Raw genomic sequence first — 19,931 nt, 5'->3', positions numbered from 1 at the left:
CATGTAATATTTATAAAAAAAAACTGCACATGCAGACAGTTCGCATTGAACTTCGCACGTTTCGCAGCAGCATCGACTAAATTTTATTAATCATGAAATTAAATTCATAACACTTTTAATATTTACTAATAATAAATAAATAAAGTAATCCCTCAAAATAAATTACAATTATTTATTTTTATGATATTAGAATTCGACACGCCAATACCTTTTAGCAGTGCAAATTATTAAACTATTTATATATATACACATGTAATATGCAAATATTTATATTTAAATAATTTGGTTCTTTTTAGATTACTATGAAGGTATATAAAAATTATTGATTAAGTTTTTATATATTTTAAACCACTCAAACATCGTTCACTGGTTTAAAAATGTATTAGAATAAATTTATTTTATTTGAGTCAGGTATTTTGGCTGAAAATGTAGGAATTCGTATCTATGTATTTTAAATGTCTTTGTAAATCTGTTAAGATTCAATGATAATTAAATTTAAATTGGATATATACAAAAAAACTAAAGTCAAAATAACGTAATGGTTACATATTTACTATTAATAATTAATTTACACAAGAAAATTTATTTATTAAGTAGAATGTTTTGCTTTATGCAAGTGTTCTGTTCTTCTTCCTTTCTGCCGATAGATGCCCATGGACATAGGCTTTCACCAAAGATCGCCACGATAACTGGTCTTACGGTACCCTCATTCAGCGACCTTTCCGTGGCCTTAAACCATAATAGACCGACTATTTAGTCGCCATTCAAGAATCTTTCGGCCTCAACGGCCTTAAGTTGCACGAGCGATATGCCCCACGCACTGCCACTTTAAACGAGCAATTAAATTAACTTTCTGTTATATATGATAATATTGACATACGTAAGAAAAGGACCAATATTTAGACAACTGCGACATGTGTTTCACCCCTTCACGGGTCATCTTCAGGAGTTAGGTTACACCGATTAGTGCCAAACACAGAGTACAGAGTCCAGAGTTTTGTAATTCGCATTGTTTGCCGCATACGCATTTAACAGCGGGCTGGCGAGCGGTGCACTTTGTTGCACGACTACCACTGCATGTGCGGAAGTGGCTAAATATTGGTCCTTTTCTTACTTAGAATGGACTTTCGCAAGGTAACGTCTGATTCCATTAAATATTGACATACGTTCATGCTGCTAAAGAATCTAAAATTTTTAAATATAGTAAGTGTTACCTTGACTTGTAATTTTGAATATAATCTATTTTTTGTAATAAAAAAAATATTTTTAATTCTATATTTGTTACACTTTGTTATTCGACTGTACATTCGAATGACGCGCGCTGTGGCGATTACTTAACGCCGAGCTTTAGCCGGCGTCAAGTGACTTCGTCGCTTACGCAGCTGTGCGCGAGTGTACTCGGTTCGGTAAATCGCGTGAGAATTGCAATTCAGGTAGATATTCCAAATCATTAATTATTATAAATATAAATGTATTAAGAATAATTATTAGTAAATTCGCTTTACAACTTTATTATTTATCTGTGCAAATATATTGAAAATTATTACTGATGACAAGGTTATGCAACTTCGTTATTTATACAAGGACAACGGGTAAATTAAAATCATAATTGCGATTACACTTTGTGGTAGCTTAGCAAGGATTATTGTGTACAATCACAAGTCTTTAAATAAGATCAAAAAGAAATCCCAAAATCATTTTTAAGTCCGTCCAAAAATTTACAGCTGTATTGGCTACGCATACCTTCGTTTCCGATACACAGCTTTTTAAAGGGACAGAAATGTTTATTTGTAATTTCAGCGTATAAAGGAAAGTACCCTATAAAGTTTTATCAAGTTATTTAACATTTCAAGATTGTATCGAATATATGATTATTGAATTTTTACATAAAAGCGGGAAAAGGTAAAAGATATAACAGAACCATGTTAAGGTAAGTGTTTACCTTAAAAAAGGTATGTCGTTTCAGCCCACAGACGACCACTGCAATGTGAAAGTTCTTCCACAAAGATATCTATGGCGAGATATACCATAATCGCCATGCTTGAAAGGCAGGTTCGCGATCACAGTGTGGTATTATGGTACGCAGAAGAAGCACTGCTGTTCTTCCTCTGGAAACTTGTTAATGAGCATTGGCAATTGGCAATTCTATATAATTAATACACAGTGTGAATAATATCTGTGTTCCGGGAATTGAATCTGCGACCTAAGATAGCAATTCTCTAAAAAGCATAAGCAAAAGTCATAAAATAATTAAAATTAACAAGCCAAAACAAATGTTCTGGCCAAGTTTTAAACTAAACAGCTAACCATGCATTTCTTTTTGATGAAGTCCTTGAAGAATGGAATTTAAAATCAATTTTTAGCTCTTCTTGGCAAGAAGATTTATATGGTCAATATTTAGGTGGAAATGTCTTATATATGGATAGACAAGATAAATATAATTTATGATAGTTTAATTTTATTTGTAGTATACGTGACAATTTTGTAAAAGTGGGTTTATTTCTAATAATTGTCAAGATTAAATAATAATTTAGTCATAAGTGTTTGCAGTCGTTGCAGTCATTATAAAAATGAAAAATTATAAATTTTTACGAAAGTTAGGTTGATTATTTCTGTAGTCGTTATAAAACAATAGAGGGCGATGGTAACTATCTCTTTTCATTTTTGTTGTATTTTTTATGTTAAAAACTATGATATTTTATATATATACTCTAATATCGTCAGATTTCATTCTATTGAATTTAATATGTGTCATTTTATTATTTTGAAATATAATATATTGTTTCATATGTGTTTCACAAAGTCTTTTATATTAATGACAATAAACATGAAAAACTAAGTGTAATTTGCATCGTAATTTTATTTTCATACAAGTAATATTTATATAACTCATTTAAAATTGAAATAACTTCAAATAAATCAGAACAACGATCAATATTAACTAATCATCATCTGAAAGAATAACTGAGAAATCTCGCCATTTATTCGATAAATTTTTTATAATTTAGATGACAAGTAATTTTACTTCTCTAGTCGTTTATTTGTATTTAATTTTTAATATATAAATTCAATTCTTATATTTCGTACTATCGTTTAAGTATTCAATAAGTAAAAATTCTATAGATAATAATAAATATTATCTTTTGGTATACATTTTTAAATTTTTAATTGCGACAACAACCTCAAAATTTTGAAAATCACTCGGACTATCAAAGAGTTTTACCACCCACAGAGGTTTTAGTTGCAATAAAATTGAATCGCAAGAAACGTCATTAAGAAAAAGTTTTAATTAGGATCGTTTTCAATATGCTACAAGAATCAAGATGGCGGTTTAAAAAATTCGAATTGACACAATACTAAAGAACTCTCTAACCCATTAAAATTATCTCGGAGCGCTCAAAGCCGGTGGCGCGTATTTGACGAGGCTTTTGTAATTTTCATTGATCAAACAGCGACTTGCAGTAAATTGGTAAAGTTGAAACGATTTCGGCGACGATTCGGAAGACGGGTCACGTTCCCGCGATTATATATGATAGTACACCTGACTTAAGAATTCAATTGATTCAATTTTAAAACTGTTTTTTCTTAATTTTCATATTTATTATCTAATATATAAAATTTTCATGTCACAATGTTAGTTACCGTACTCCTCCGAAACGGCTTGACCGATTTTTACCAAATTTTATATGCGTATTCAGTAGGTCTGAGAATCTGCTACTATCTATTTTCCATACCCCTAAGTAATAAGGGTTGTTCACCCTTAAAATTTTTTTTTAAATTTTTTGACGAAATTTTTTGTTTTTATATTTTTATGATACAGCATACAAAAATATATAAAAATTATAACTAAATTTATAACTAAATTCTAAAATTTATCGATTTTATTACATAACATCATACATCAAAACTTTTTCAAAGTTATCGTAAGAGTGGGAACAAATAAAATTTGATTAGAACCTGTATATTTGTGAAGTATATATGTAATTTGAAAAGTTTTTTTTTATATTTTTATTATGTATGAAAGTTACTGGGATGTGTTAAGTAGACGGGAAAATAATGTCGATTCTATTGACATATATCGCTCCAGCATTGAAAATTTGTAAACTAGATGGCAAAAGGTTGTTGATAACGAAGATGAATATATTGTTGATCAGAGATAAAAACTTGTTAAAAATGTAGTCGTGTGAATTTAACTTAAGAACGCGACGCTACTTTCCGGTCCCTGTAATTTAAATATGCAACATTACACTAATTACACTAAATTTGGACTTTATTTTGAAACGCTCGATGTCTAGTAACAATGCAATTAACGCAATTCGCTGCCAACAGATGGCATATATTCAATTTGCACTATAGTAATGTTTCATTATAATAATTCTTTGTAACTGGTCACATAGAAGTATTTAAAAAAAAAACTGTATTATTAATGTGTTTTGCCGACAAATGATCTATACATTTACCAAAACTTTTGTATCTTCAACCAATCAGCCTATATAATTAAATTCAAAAATCTCGTTAGATATTTTATAGAATTAGGCGTTACCTCGCGGAAGTCCATACTAAGTAAGAAAAGGACCAATATTTAGCCATTTCCGCACATGCAGTGGTAGTCGTGCAAAAAGTGCACCGCCCGCCAGCCCGCTGATAAATGCGTATGCGGCAAACAATGTAAATCACACAACTGCCACCGTCAAATCATTCAACACGTGTTTCACCCCTCCACGGGGCATCTTCAGGAGTTATGTTACACCAATTAGTGCAAACACAGAGTCTCGTTAAAATATGTTGAAATTCACATCTGATGTTATTTTAAATAAATAACTTTTGATAATTGTAACTACACACAAAGATGTTATTATAAAAATGAACTTTAAACTTTTGACGTTCGATTAAATAACTTTAAATTTACGTAAGCTCCGAGCTTTAGACTTAATAACGGAGCCTAATACGATATCATCCACCTCAAGTGAGTGTTCCGGACTTCATCTTACACTGTACGTGATACAATTTTTTCCGAGGACTGAAATTAATTTACTTTACTCACGAACTTTATTACTGTTGTGAAAAATGTATTAGCTTTCGTGTCTTCGTCGGCTTCATATAAGTTGAACGCAATGAAAATGTTTTAAATTCTTTTTAAACTACTTTAATTTTAATAACCAGTCAGAACATTGACATAACTGATCTTCGGGTGAAGCCTACACCTTGTAGTGGGGGCCTATAGTCTGACATGATAACGGTGAAGTGTTAGTGAAACATGGTCTTTTATTTCGGGGCTTTTTAACAAACTGCTGATTGAGCCATAAGGAGCTCGGGATTTCTATATGACATCAAGTCAGAAATAAGGAGATCTGTAGACAACCGAAAGTAAAACGGATTAGAAACTTGAATTGGCAGTTGACAGATCACATAGCGAATAGAACACATGGCCGCTAGGGTTTTAGGGTACTGGATTGGAGACCACAGACTGTTCCTCCATGTGAATGTTCTACGCTTAGTTTGCTTGTCTTTTTTTGAAGCCGTTGGAAAACGCCGAATGCTAACCGCTTTCACTCGATCCTATTGAAAATGTATTGAAGAGGTCTATACACAGAAATCGTATTTTTCTTATTAATAAAAAAAGTTAAAGAGTTTTATTTATATACTAGCTGTGTCCAAGACATCTTACGCGTGGAATGTAACAAATAAATAGTTTATTTGATTTTTTTATTTGTTTATTTATTCCTCATTACAGTAGCTATCTGCCAGTGTAAGTCTCGTCAAAATCGGTCCAGCCATTTCAGAGATTAGCCGGAACAAACAGACAGGCTAAAATTTAAAAAATGTAGTAAAAAGTCTTTATTTTAATATTACTTACGACACTCCAAATGTATTTATTTGCATAGATTTACATGTTGTGTAATGGCGGACTACAAGCAGTGGTAGTCCAGGCGATAGAAGATTTAGACTTGCAATGGTAGGACGCGGGTTTTATTCCCGAGATTTTTGTACTATTCCCACTTTGTGCATCAACTATTGGGCAGTGGAGGCCTCTGTTTACTATAATACCACACTACGATCGCCAATCTGGCTTCCAAGCATAATTTCATGATATTAATTTATAATTCATTTCATTCTTTAGTGAATAATTATGTACTTTAATAGCAAAAAGATAGATGTCTAGATTAAATAATGAAATAGATTGATGAAATTACAATCTGCGGTATTAAATAAAATTTCGCTAAACCGGCATAATGTAGGAATCAATAACATCTCACTTAAGCGGCTCAAAAGAAATCCGGATTTAATAAAGTCGTCCAAGATTTCTTTTGTCAAGACGTTCATTAACTCCCCCGCTCGCCGATAGATGGCGTTGGCACGCTCCGATTGCTGCCTACTCACACGAACCTTTTCTTTTCGGAGATCACTGACGCGATCAGTGCCATTCTGCGTTGTTGGGCTTGTAATTCGCAATATTCGATATGTTCAATGACCTTTTTTTGAGCAAATGTTTATAAGTTACATCATCGTATCTGATGCAACGACTACGAAGAGAATTAAAAAAAAATCAAGTGACATTTGGTAAATTTTGACAGATGACAGTTGTTGTAGTGACGTGTTGAGTGTTAAGTAGTTTTAGAAGTAAATTCCAATGTTTTCCCATTGAGCATCTCATAGCATGTATATTCCACATATATGTATATATGTTATATATTGTAAGAGTAATGAAATCCCTTATTCGCCTACGTAATATAGTCAATTACTATGGGCAGTTGTCTTTGCTCGCAACTGTAAGTAAAGGTGGGAAACAGAAATAAAATACACAGAATAAAATCTACTTAGTTTATTTAGAATAATAGCTATTTATTCTATTTAATAAATAGTGTATTCTTTTCTAAAAAAAGGAAGAATAAAGTCTTGCCAATACATTTAATTAATGTAATTGAGTAATCTTAAAATTGTATTTGTTGTATGTATTTATATAGTTTCAAAAAACGTAAAGATGAAATAAAGCAGAATGATTAATAGCGATGGAACTTAATGAAGATATTTTTTTGCATTTTTAGTGATTAAAGAGAGATTAAAGATAAATTCACAACTTCGCAATATATATGTATTTAATTAAATTTTATTTTCCAATTCGCAATATTATTACTTTACCCTTTGGATGATGACTTTAGAAATGACCAGTGGCATCCCAGTGATGGAGAACTAAGACTTGAGATCGTGGGTTGGAAGTTCGATTCCCTGGATATTGTTTAACCAGTATATATATATTTTTAATATTGCCATTGCTCAAACAAGTTTCCAGAGGATGGGCAGCAGCGTCTTCTGCGTGCCACACTGCAAACACTAACCCACCTGCCAAGGGTGGTGGCGATTGTGGTATATCCTCCATAGATATTTTTGGGGAAGTCCTATACCTTGCAGACGGCGTCTATGGGGTCAAAGACGACGATGATTTTAATAATAGTCCCTAACATACAAGAAAAGTCATATTGATGTCCCATAGAAAAATGGAGTTGGGGGAATTAATTAATGTCTTTTCGATACACACCGAAATTTCCTATAAAACACCCATAAAGTGGAAATTTTTTGCCTATGTGCTAAGCTCTAAAATTTAGCGCTCACCATACCTCGTTACCAAGAAGCCTCGAACCAATAGGCTCTTGGCTCGAACGGAGTTCAAAGCTTCGACTTGGTACTTCGCCGTTCCATTCCGCAGATGGTGGATTCTACACTTGACAGGACTTGTGTTACATACAGACTCGGGAGCGGTGTTGTTTAAAACACTGTCACTTTTACTTTCCACTGCCACTTTCTCGAAAATACCTAGCTTTTTGGTAGCTAATTTAGCTTTAGAGGCCACAAACGACCCAAAGCTATTGGATCTTTTTTTTAATAATAGTTGAGTTAGAAATGTATAGGAATTACAGTAAAAATGTCGGTAAAGCTGAAATCACTCCAAAAACACACTTGAAGAATTTTATTCGTTAGTTGAATATAAAAAAAAAAACTGTATTGTATTGGAAATTCTAATAGATGTCAGATTTGATTTCATGCGTAAAAATATGTCAGCTAAACAGGTAAGGTAATAATGTTGTCACTCGTAAAGTTGTTAATCTACCCGCGTATTTATACAGTTGTAAGACAGATCAAGTAAAACGTGACCTTGTTTTATGAGAAAACTTCTGCGCACCTTCACGGACGTGTCTTCAGCTAACTGCACTTCTTGTTATTTCTTCTAAATAACAATCTCCTTTATAATCTGTTTGTTTATTCTCAACCTTTAAGTTTTTTTTTAATAAAAAACAATTTTCCTTCATGTCAGTAGGTCGAACAGTGTTCATTTAAGATTGGAAAATAAAAATGTACCTAGCCACCTAATAGTAAAAAAGATGAGGAAAGGAAGGCGATGAAAGCAAGAAGGTATGAAAGAACAAAAATTGCAAGATATTGTAAAGGATAAAAGGAAAGAATAAAAGAAATTGAGAAGTATGAAAGTGAGTGTCGAATAAAGATAAAAAAAAAGTTATGTGTAAATAAAGTCCCTGTCCCAAACTAGATAGGGGGTACAAGAGGCTCCCAATAGCGGAGGCCATTAAAAAAAAACAGTGTTCATTTTTGCAGTTACAACGGATTGAATCTGTTAAGACGTCCTCTTACAAGGTGGACATCTTGAAGACCTTGTTAGGATTGTGTGAAGACGCTAGATGCTGGCTGATTCCAACAGATCCTATTGGAAGTCTCGTGTCAGGCCCACGCCCAGCAGTGGACGTTTTACGTCTGAAATTATGATAATGATGAATCGGGTAATATGGTAGACTGAAGCCAAGCATTCGAGTGATCCTTCTAGCTTTGCTAGATATAAAAATTGTTTAAACCAGTATTTTCCAACGTGAGGTCCACGCATCACAGGAGAGCGATTTGAGAGTTAAAATTCGACTACGGATTCGATACGAGTCTATCCCTTTCGATTTATATATGTTACATAGGGAGGTGTAAGAAATTTAGAAAAGCTTTGTTGAGGTATGGCACGTAAATAGTTGAGAAATACTATTAGACTGATTAGCAATGTAGATCTAAATTAAAAAAGGAAATGGAAAACAAAATGAAGTAAAAACTTTTAGAGAGTATTGTCAACCTATTTGTAATAGAACCGGTGGGAACGGCTTGAACTCAATGTTGTCTGAAGATTAACAGCGTCGCTGTCTATCTTAAGAGTGGAAGAAGCCTGTCGTTTCTTGGTTTCTACTCCAGGATCATATGGCACCAGTGACTATATATTCTACGCTCTTTTTGGCCACTTGCTCATCCTCTGTACTATCTTGATTACATTTCATCATATATGGATCTCCTCATTATTTATTCTATCACGTGCACAGCCATTTCCATGGTTCGTTTAGCGACTTTGACTATAATGAGTGAAGTGAAAGTATAAAATAAAAATCTAATTTTTCAAATACGGCAGCGTAACGACGGTTGCTAACAGGATGCCAGTCAAGTCAAGTTCCGTGAGAGCTTTGTTAAATGCCGACTTAGTGGGAACTTTCATACCGTTACTCAAGCGAGTTTATTTAACCTTATCTAATAGAACTGTTGGTACGTAGTATAAGAAGGTGAAAACTACATTGTTAAAATGAAAAAGGCGAGAGAAGAAAACAGGAAAGTTGTTCTATAATTAAATAATATCTTAGACTATATATATAACAGTCAAATATATTTAGTTATTTAAAATTGATATCTGTAAACGTATGATAGTAATCAGCAGTAGGTAGGCTGGTGGATGCAGGCCACTTCTATCAGATGCTTTTTGAAATCTACGAAAGAGAGTATTGCAATAAACATCGTATGACAAATGGTAATGATAAGACATTAGCACATGTAAAACAAATTATACAGTATCTTAAAAGTATAAATAACAAATTTAGTTAAGTAGTAATAATTGATTTTGATCGGTTTGTATATTTTGTATTATATTCGTAATTAGACAATTTACGCATATAGTAAAGAGCATAAGGTACACATATGTACAATAAAATTCCGCAATCAATTTCAGATCTGCTATTGGAGAGATTTAAAACCAATATTTAAAAAAGTATATTATTCTATCCAAGAATAATATAATGATGTTAATATGTGGAGTTAAATGTTGTCGATGCTCACTCAGGAAGTTAATTATTGTCGCGCTCTCTTTATAAAACTGTATTTGTAAAGAGCAACTGTTGAGTTTCTCGCCGGATCTTTTCAGTAGAACTGCCTTCCGAGTTAGTGGTAGCATCCTGTAGGGATAGCAATGGCGACATTTTATGTTGATTGACGATTTGAAAGTACTTGTAATAGCCTATTCAAATAATGATTCATTTTATTGCGATAATAATTTCAAACATTTTTTGTTTCTTTATTTTTTTAAACATCCAAAAGATATAGTTAGATAGATTTCAAATTTATTAATTTTTTAATGTATATATTTCTTTTTAGTTTTATATTCCTTTAATTAACTTGCTGACAGGACTAGGTTGGTGGTTTGGTCTTCTTTTAATTTGAACGCGTTATTAAATTTTTTTATCTAATACAAACCTTTTTTATGAGTAATACTTATTAGAATATTTATAGCATTTAATTCATTTTTAAAGGATCGTATCTGATCTTTTTGCAACGAACTGTTACGATTTACTGGCAGAAAAGGCCTTCCGTCTTAAGCCGTTACATTGTATAAAAAGTATAAATAAATTATTTTATGTTGATAAAAATCTCTTAACTAAAAAAGTTGTTACTAAGTGTTGTAACTAATTGATCTACATATTTCATAAAACATTAACGAATTTATTCAGAAATAGCCACAGCACTCAGGAAGTTATCAGGGTTGAAAACGTAAATGCGGCCGCCATTTTGGCGAGACGTGGCAACGAATGCAATATATCCAGATGCACTTAGCGCGTAATGGCCGCCTGTAGATTCGCGCCAAATGAATTCCTAGAAGGCCGGATATGAGCGCGGACGCCATTTTGACTTTCAAAATTTGGTGAGAACATTTATTGATAGTAATGACAGTTCTTTTTAATGATATTTTAACTATATAAATCGTAAAGAGTTATTATGTAATAAATGAAACAATTAAACAAAACTTATATTTATTTATTCTGATAGGCTTTTCTAACCATAGTTGAAACGTCAAAACTTGTATATATACTTACTAGCTGATCCCAAAAACGTTGTTTTGCAAAAACAATTAAAGTTTTTAATTAACAAATGTAAGATAAGGGTGGATCGTAGAGGGGTGAAAATTTAGGTTTGTATGTATTTTTGTATGCTGTATCATAATAAAATAAAAACCAAAAAAATTGTCTAAAAAATTAAAAATAAAATTTAGAGGTGGACCACCCTTATCACTCAGGGGTATGGAAAATAGATAGTAGCCGATTCTCAGACATACTGAATACGCATGTAAAATTTGGTAAAAATCGGTCAAGCCGTTTCGGAGGAGTTCAAGTTCGAACACCGTGACACGAGAATTTTATATATTAGATACATATCATTATTGGTTCCAACTTTCTTCATACTCTACAACCAGATCCGGAATATTGATCATGTCAAATAATAAAACAATTTATTAAAATTCTATTTAAAAGTATGTACATCGAATATAAGATAGTGCGCCTACAAGTTTATCTAACTCTGGCGCCTTTCATACGAAACTCATCTAAAGAGGTCTAGATTAAAAAGTCTCCATAATATTAACTTGGAGTCATATAACTATGTAGTTTTCTATAAATTCACTGTATGATCACATTTTTATTAGAAGATAGCGGCAGAAAGATAGTATGAAAATTTAGTTCTGAAAACAAATCAATAACTATAAAATAAATTTTATTGTATACATATTCTTTTTTTTCTTTTTTTATATATGAAGGCAGCAACCTTAGCAGTTGAGGTTCTCTATTCTTAATGAAATCAAAGACGGTATGACTTTTCCATGTGGAACTTTATTGCGGAATATTTATGTTGGCTATATTCGATTAGTTACTGGGCGCTTCTAGTTTTTCTGACTTCTACTCCTTCTTTGTTCTCAGGACTAGTAATAAATTAAAAAAAAAAACATAGTTATGTCGCCAATGTTGTATTGACTAATAGATATCGGCTCAGAGAACGATATGAAATTTTTAGGTAAATTCCGAAACCTCGTCTCGTCCGAAATACCGCAATGTTTGAAGATTGAGACCTTTGACCAACGTGTGTTGCCGGTGATGACTTACGAATCCGAAGCGTGGTTACTTACGACGGGCCTCATAAGAAAGGCAAGGTCACCAAGAAAGCAATGAAGAGGGCTGGGCTTGGAGTTTCGTTGCGAGATCCAATCAGATATGAGGAGATTCTGCAGATTTCCTCATTTCTTAGTTCGTTGAATAGTTCGTCTAAAGTGGTAGTGTGTGAGGCATATGATTCATGTAGCCATTTGGCTTGGAAGGTTCTCAAGTGGAGACCACGGTAGACGCGGCGTGGGCAGGTTCCCCACTCGGTGGACCCTTGACATAATTAAGATCACAGGAAGTAGTTAAATACGGAGAGCGCAGGACCAGTCACTGTTGCGAACTTTGAAGGAAGCCTATATCTTGCAGTGGGCGACCATCGACTCGGAAGAAGAATATAGATAATATATTTTTACAATATATTTCTTAAAAAGCAGATGTCCCGTATTTAAATATTAAAAGCTTTGGTAGGTGGGACGGTTCTGTAAAACGCGGAAAATTGCACCACAACACAATTGTAATATGCCCATGTACAGCAGTAAACGTCTAACAACTGAAATAATGATAATGATGCTAGGAGCATACTTTTTTAAATGGAAATATTTTGAAAAATATGAGACTTAACGTTACTCGTATTTTAATTACTTTTCTGGAGTTATCCACCTGTCCTATACGCTCGATTTCGGCTTGAAATTGATTTATGGCACACCCTGGATATGCCCCGGCGTGTGCCTTTAATTTTTAATGACCGTGCTATACATTACTATACAATATATATTGTTGTGATTAGTTAATTCTCGCTTACGCTTTGACGTGTCAGTATGCACCGAATTGAGACGAGTCATTTTGTAAATCCGGCAAAGCCACGCCCGATTGTCACAATAAGCTCTATTATTAATAATAAACTAACGTACATTATTACAATAATTAATTTTGTATTATTGTATATTATTGTATAGTAATTTTGTGTTTCAATATTAAGCTCCGGAAGCTTCGAAATTTCTTCTCGTATAAAATAGCGTAATGTTTGAAGATAGTCTTTGACTAATGTGTTTTGTCGGTGATGACATATAGATCTGATACGTGGTCGTTTATAACGGGTCCTGTAGGAAGGATAAATGTCACCCAGAGAGAAATAGAGAGGGCTATGCTCGGAGTTTTGCTGCGAGATCAAATCAGTAATGAAAAGATCAGCAAAAGAATCAAGACCACCGATTAGCTCGTAGAATTGTTCGGTTGAAGTGACAGTGGGTGGGGCACATCGCTCGTGCAACCGAAAGGTTGTCAAGTGGCGACCACGAACCGGTAGAGGCAGCGAAGGGAGGCTTCTCACTGAGCGTACCGAAGGCAGTGAGCTTTGGTTGGCACTTTGATTGTAGGCAGCGTGACACTGGTCATCGTAGCCATCTATGGAGGAAGCCTATGTCTTGCAGATGGCGTCCATCGGCTGAAATGAATAAGGAGAATTAAAATAAATACTTTGTATTGTTTAAATAAACACGTAAACCCACAGATAATATTACAGTAGTCAAGTTTCATAAATCTAATACTTCTTTTTTAAAAAAGTTATACAGTAATATCAGTGGTGTACCAAGAACTTTTGCCGCCCGGGGCGATCTCCAGTTTGCCGCCCCTTCTATTATAAGTCATTTAAATAGTGGTTTTTTATAAATTAATACACATAAATAAATTATTAAGTTATTTAATCAATATTAATTAATACACAGAGTAAATTTTTTTAGACATATGTGTATGCACTCGTAAACATATTTATATAATATCTACTCTTCTTTCTAGCTTTCATACTAGAAAAATCGTGTATAATGCTCTCAAAATTAAAATTATTTGTAATTTCTTGTTCTATTGGCAATATTGCAAGAGTTTTTGGTCTTAATTGACTCATTGTAGAACGAAGATAATTTTTTATCAACTTTAATTTTGAGAAGCTTCTTTCGCAACTACCGACACTGATTAAAATTGTTAAAAAAATTCTTAACAAAATTACAATGTTGGGAACAGACTTTTAATTTATTATTCAAGAAAGAAAATAAATATGAAATGAATATGTTGCTTTTTACAACTATAAGTAAATTTAAAAAATGCCGCCCCAAGGTAAGTGCCGCCCGGTGCGGACCGCACCCACCGCCCCCCCCTAGGTACGCCACTGAGTAATATATATCTGTTGTCTAACTTATTTAAGAGTCGATTTGGGGACTCTGTGAGTCCAAGCTGGTGCTCTGGTGAGCAGCAACTTCCCCAGGAGTCTGAACCAGAACTGACTCTGACAATCCGATGTCCCTCACCTTGTTAAGTCGTATTTCTTGGAAAAGACGTCAGATGTTCACAGTCTTGCAGACAGCTTATTCGGCTAAGAGGAAATGGATATAATTTCTAGCTCATCTTGTGCTTTATTTTTGAAATAAGCTGGCTGTTAGTTTTGAAATACAGTTTCTTTTTTGTTAATAACTGCATTTTGTATATATACCTGTTTAAGGAAGAGCATAGTGGCATAATTTTAGTATATTAAATACCTTAAATTGCTCATCCGAAGTGGCAATAGGCGGGCATATCGCTTGAGAATTTTCTGAAAAATTATCGATAAGAAAGATCCCCGAGTGGCGACCACGGTATACGGCGTGGGTGGGCCCCTTGCTAGGTAAAACGACAACATAATTAAGGTCGCTGTAAATAGCTAGATGCAGGCCGTGGGCGTCTACCGGCTGACATGATTAAATGAACGAAGTAAACAATTTTAGTGTAAAATATGACGTCACTAGAGGGAGTCATGGTTAGTTCTTGACAGTTCTCTCAGACTGCCGTGTAATTGCCAGATACACTTACAATATCTAATACAGAGACATAAAACACGTAAAAATGTGAATCTTATGGTTAATGAGATACGGTTGTTATTCGTTATTATAAATGCAGCCGTAGCATATCCACAGCTGGACATAGAACAGTTACGTAGATTTTCAATAGGACCGATTAGAATTAAGCGTTTTCTGTCAATCTTAATAAGGTAGATGACCTTCATAGGGTGGGTGAACGTCCTGCGATGAGATATCGATACTCGTTTAGAAGCTGGAATTTATCACCCGAGCACGTTCACAAGGAAGATGATAACCAAGAGTGGTCGAAGATGGTGTATACATGTACAAAGAGTATTTACAATTTACACGACCTAACGCAACGGCAGCGACCCCGTCACTGATGGCGTTCGAATTCAAATTCGTCCTTCCAAATTTGAATTCAAACGGGCAAGAATGACGAATTATAGTTTTCTCCTAGTGATATGTTTATAGAGGTAATACATGCGGAAATTGTACACGGTGCTATTAAATTTTAGACACAATATTTGTGAACAGACAGTAGTTGGTTAATATTTCTTTACAAAATATGGTGGCGTCGAAAATCGAACTTCTCATGTTTAACACGTTCACTGCGGCTTGAGGTCGATTCAGCCTCATGGTAAACTTTGCACTGGTGCGGCGCGTAAAACTCGTGTTTTCTCTCTAGTGCGGCGGCTGTTTACACTCAATCGTATGAGGTATGACAAAGACAAATACAGCTTTCTTTATGTCTGCGAAGCATTGACTCAATATTGTAAAAAAATATTGATGAACATGAGGCAGAAAAGGCCTCAACCGCACTACTAGGAAGTTCACCTTGAGGCTGATTCGACCTCAGCCGCACCAGCTGAAAGTTCTTCAAAATTGGGCCCGCAGTGAACGTGTTAAAGACCTTTTTTTAACCACTAAACTACCATATTAAACCAAAAATTAACTGTTTAATAGCTTCTACGAATTGATAATTCATGTGTTAAAACGACCGACTTTCTTGGACCCGACCTTGGCGTGCGCCGACGCAAAGCAAACATTCAATCCCAAGGGCCTCGGACAGTCCACTGTCAACATACTACAGTTTAGATTCTTTTAAATTTAGGACATTTCTCTATAACACTCCGCTTGGAAGTTTTGTGGTGTCGTTGTATTTATATATAATAAATAATTAATATAGGTAAAAAAAATATTCTGTAAAATTAAAAATTTTATAAAGACTATACATATATTCATGAAAAATTAAAATAATCAATTAAATGCATGTACATTCAATTTCTTTTTGTCGGAATTTTTTGTGTGACAATTTTTGGTGCAGTGTATAAAAAATTCAATCAATTTGGAAAGGTTTTCACGAAGTTACATAAAATTAATAAATTTGACTGACATCTAGTTTTTTTTTTAATTTTTAATACATAATACTGTGATCAAAAAGTAAGTTGAATTTATTTAGATTTTTTTTATTTATTTGAATTTATTTTTAAGTTCCGAGTTCTATTCTACATGAGATATTTTTATGCAGTCTCTATTCATCGCTTAAAAAGCGTAAAACTATTTTCTATAGCTACTATTAATTTATTTGTTATTTTTTAAACTATCCTACCACACTAAAACAGTGAGTTGTGTGAAGTGAGTTAAATTTTAAACTGTAATTTAATTATTTACAGATACGACAATGACGCCTACGAAGACTTGTCTACTCCTCGTAGCCTTGGTCTACGCCGTAGCCGCCCAGGATATGGATAAGCGCGCCCCGCAAGGCTTCCTAGGGATGCGCGGGAAGAAGTACCTTGAGTCCGGCGAAAGCGAGCAGCTCTACAAGCGAAAGCCTCAGTTCTTCGTCGGTGTTAAAGGCAAGAAAAGCTACGACTTCGAATACCCCGAAGGCTACTTTAAGAGGGCGCCGATGGGTTTCCTCGGCATGCGCGGTAAGAAGGAGACCCCTGAACTGATGTTTTTCCCAGAACATTCCGAAGGCATCGGCTCTTTATTCGGCCAAATAGACTACACGGCCAACGAGATCAATCAGAACCGGGAAACACTTGACGATCTAATCACCGACTATATCCAGAAACTTCAAGGCTCTAACCTCAGTCCGGAACATGTGGATACCCTGCCTAGTGAGGAGTCTTATGAAGATATCACAAATGAAGTCGACAAGAGAGGAAACCTACACCAGTTCTACGGCGTCCGCGGCAAGAAGTCGGTTGGCAACAAGCGGCCATACGATCTCTCTTTCCGCGGCAAGTTCATCGGAGTACGCGGCAAGAAGGACATGAAGAATGGAGCGCATGAGATCAAGTTCCTTTTGGGGCAAGAGGCTCCGCTGAAGCGGAAGGCGCAAATGGGATTCTTCGGCATGCGCGGCAAGAAGTGGACTGACGGTAAGATCCGGCTTTCGGCCAATCTATTCCTTTTTAATGCATTACCAGAGCGTCATTTGGTGATAAGTAATACAGGGTGATTGGTTTTAGGAGTAAAAGTTTGTAATCATTAAGGAAAGGAGGAAGAGTTTACAAATACAATTTACAAAATGTCAAAGTTTAATGGAGCCACAATATTCTTTGTGTTTTATCTATTAGTACTATTAATAAACAAGAAAAAACTATTTTAAACGAATCTATTTATTCATAAGAAACATTTACATAAATAGTATATTTTACAATAAACTAGGTATAAAGTATTTTTTACCTACTTTTATTTATAAATATGTACATAAATAATTGTAAAATTAAAACTATTTAACATTTAATTTCAACACTAACTTGCCCTTCAGTAAATATTATTTTCGAATGGAACTAAAGAGCCTCTCGTATTAGCAGAACATTTTTCTGGTAAGAAGCAGACTGATTAGTTACAGGCTTAAAAGTTTTAAAGGGGAGAACGTTCTAGAATGCTACCTTGACCAAAAATCAACGCCTTCAGACGTAACAAATAAATTAAAGATAGTATTGTAAAAAAATCATTGCCAAATATTAAAACTGATATATCATTATCATAGTTATTGTTTACTATTTGTTCCTGCAGGCTGTTTTGCCAGAAGTTATTGGCATGTTGCATTCCAGGAGAAAAGTAAAGTAATTTAACATATTTTAGAGTTATAACTTTATATAGGTTGATTTGAAATAGGTGTAACAGCTTTAAACGCTTTCGCTAACAAAGATACATTCACGTATTTAAAACTTTTACACCTAACGTAAATTTATAAATGTTTGTAACGATATCATGTAATATAACTATTTTGATTTTGACTTGGAAACCAATCATCCTGTATAAAAACAAAATACAAAATAATAAAAAATAGAAAAAAACATAAATAAAAAAAACGCAGTAATAACAACTTTTTAATGATTTATTTTTGTACAAAATAGTTTTTCATAATCTACGCAATGTTGCATCCTGTAAAATAACATTAATATAGCTATTTATTATGATAGGGCTTTTCCACGGCGTTTTAATAATAACTAATAAAATCAATTAACATTTTATATTATTAAAAATTTTCAGAATCCAGCTCGGAGGAAACACCGAATTAAATCCTTTCGCCACCATCCGTTACCTCCGCCGCCATCTGAAGACTTCACATAACGACATATCCTTAATGTAAGAACGTTTTGCCAATTAAAATATAAGGGGAGGCTTATTCTAGCGTTGAACTTTCAAAATACTTGTCAATAGTATAAGAAATGTTTAAATGTAGAACTAAAACATCTGCTGTATGTAGATAAAATATAAAAACTTTTTTAATCTCTATCAAGTAACCTGTATGTCTATCACATATTTCTCGATGTTTGTTAATTGAATTTAAAAAATTATAAATCTATAATTAAATAGTAGTTAGTCAAAAATAAAGTTACAATGAATATTAAAGATAATCTACATACTCTTACATATATATGATGGTCAATACAAATATTTTCATTGCTTATTAGTTTTTTTTTTATTTTGTTCTCATATACTACGCATTATAATACGTACAAATTAAGTGGTGTATTTCAAATTAGTATGTCATATGTCAGTAGTGTACATCCAAAATAAATTGTGTTATTAATGACAAATTTTATTTTTAACCATGTTACTTTTCAATGTATTCATTATTAAAGATTATTAGAAAATAAACGATAAATTTCAAAGATGTCTTCGTTAAGCCTCTTTTCATTAGATTTCGGAACATAAATAAACTCGTTTAGTAATTAACCCTTTGACCTATTTCGTTGTTTCTCACAAGCTGTCATTAATTTTGGGTTATTATTCAAGTGTTATATTGAATAAGTATATGTCATCATCTCAATTCTATATTTAATGTAATTTAAAATATGTAATAAACATTTTGAAGGGCTGGCAAAATGTCTTCTATTTATTGCAAAATTATAATTATATATTAAAGGCAATCGTCAATTTCAATGTATTTTTTTATTTATAACCTTATTATTCACTCTTAAAACCCTTTGTAGTTCAGTCGCGAGGCGTATATTTAACACGCGCCGTTTATCAAGGCGTTCATTACGGCGGCCTTCTTAAAGGCCTTAGAAGTCGTAGATGATTGTATCGTTCATTTTCTGTCAATTAATGTAGAAGTGTACCTTACCGATAACTTCAGAAATAATAAATAATGAAATAAAATGGTTTCAAAAAATGACATATAGTAATGTTAAAATAAATTATTGTTTACTACCTGATAAATTATTTGTATTATATTCTTTACTTTTTACATTCAATAATATTTGTATAAAACAACTCTCCTCCCATTTAAATAAAGAACCGTTTCACTAAAGTTAGAAAAATATTATGATGAACTATCAATAAATATAATATCAGTATCGAACCGAAAAGAACAATTTAAAAAAAATTGTTCATAAAATTT

At 33.4% G+C, this 19,931-nt stretch overlaps 1 protein-coding gene across 1 annotated transcript; it reads left to right on the top strand.

Moving 5' to 3' along the window:
• Nucleotides 1-1,392: 1,392 nt before the first annotated feature.
• Nucleotides 1,393-19,032, top strand: Tk (Tachykinin). The gene is made up of 3 exons (XM_068763589.1): nucleotides 1,393-1,433; nucleotides 16,735-17,451; nucleotides 18,575-19,032. Exons 2-3 carry the CDS (start codon nucleotides 16,743-16,745, stop codon nucleotides 18,601-18,603), a joined length of 738 nt encoding a protein of 245 aa, XP_068619690.1. The 5' UTR covers nucleotides 1,393-1,433; nucleotides 16,735-16,742; the 3' UTR covers nucleotides 18,604-19,032.
• The last annotated feature ends 899 nt before the right edge of the window (nucleotides 19,033-19,931 follow it).

This window comes from Battus philenor, unplaced genomic scaffold, assembly GCF_028537555.1.
Source record: "Battus philenor isolate CCGP_79_NKW_IND1 unplaced genomic scaffold, ilBatPhil1.0.hap1 SCAF_18, whole genome shotgun sequence".
Lineage (NCBI taxonomy): Eukaryota > Metazoa > Arthropoda > Insecta > Lepidoptera > Papilionidae > Battus > Battus philenor.
The sequence above is the reverse complement of the archived record's forward strand: the minus strand, read 5'-3'. Positions and strand labels throughout refer to the sequence as shown.

What these genes read in the sequence shown, in the direction of transcription:
- Tk (XM_068763589.1), top strand. Translation starts at nt 16,743, where the DNA reads ATGACGCCTACGAAGACTTGTCTACTCCTCGTAGCCTTGGTCTACGCC. An exon ending in CGGCAAGAAGTGGACTGACG is followed by an intron (nt 17,452 to 18,574) that starts GTAAGATCCGGC and finishes AAAAATTTTCAG; the next exon opens with AATCCAGCTCGGAGGAAACA.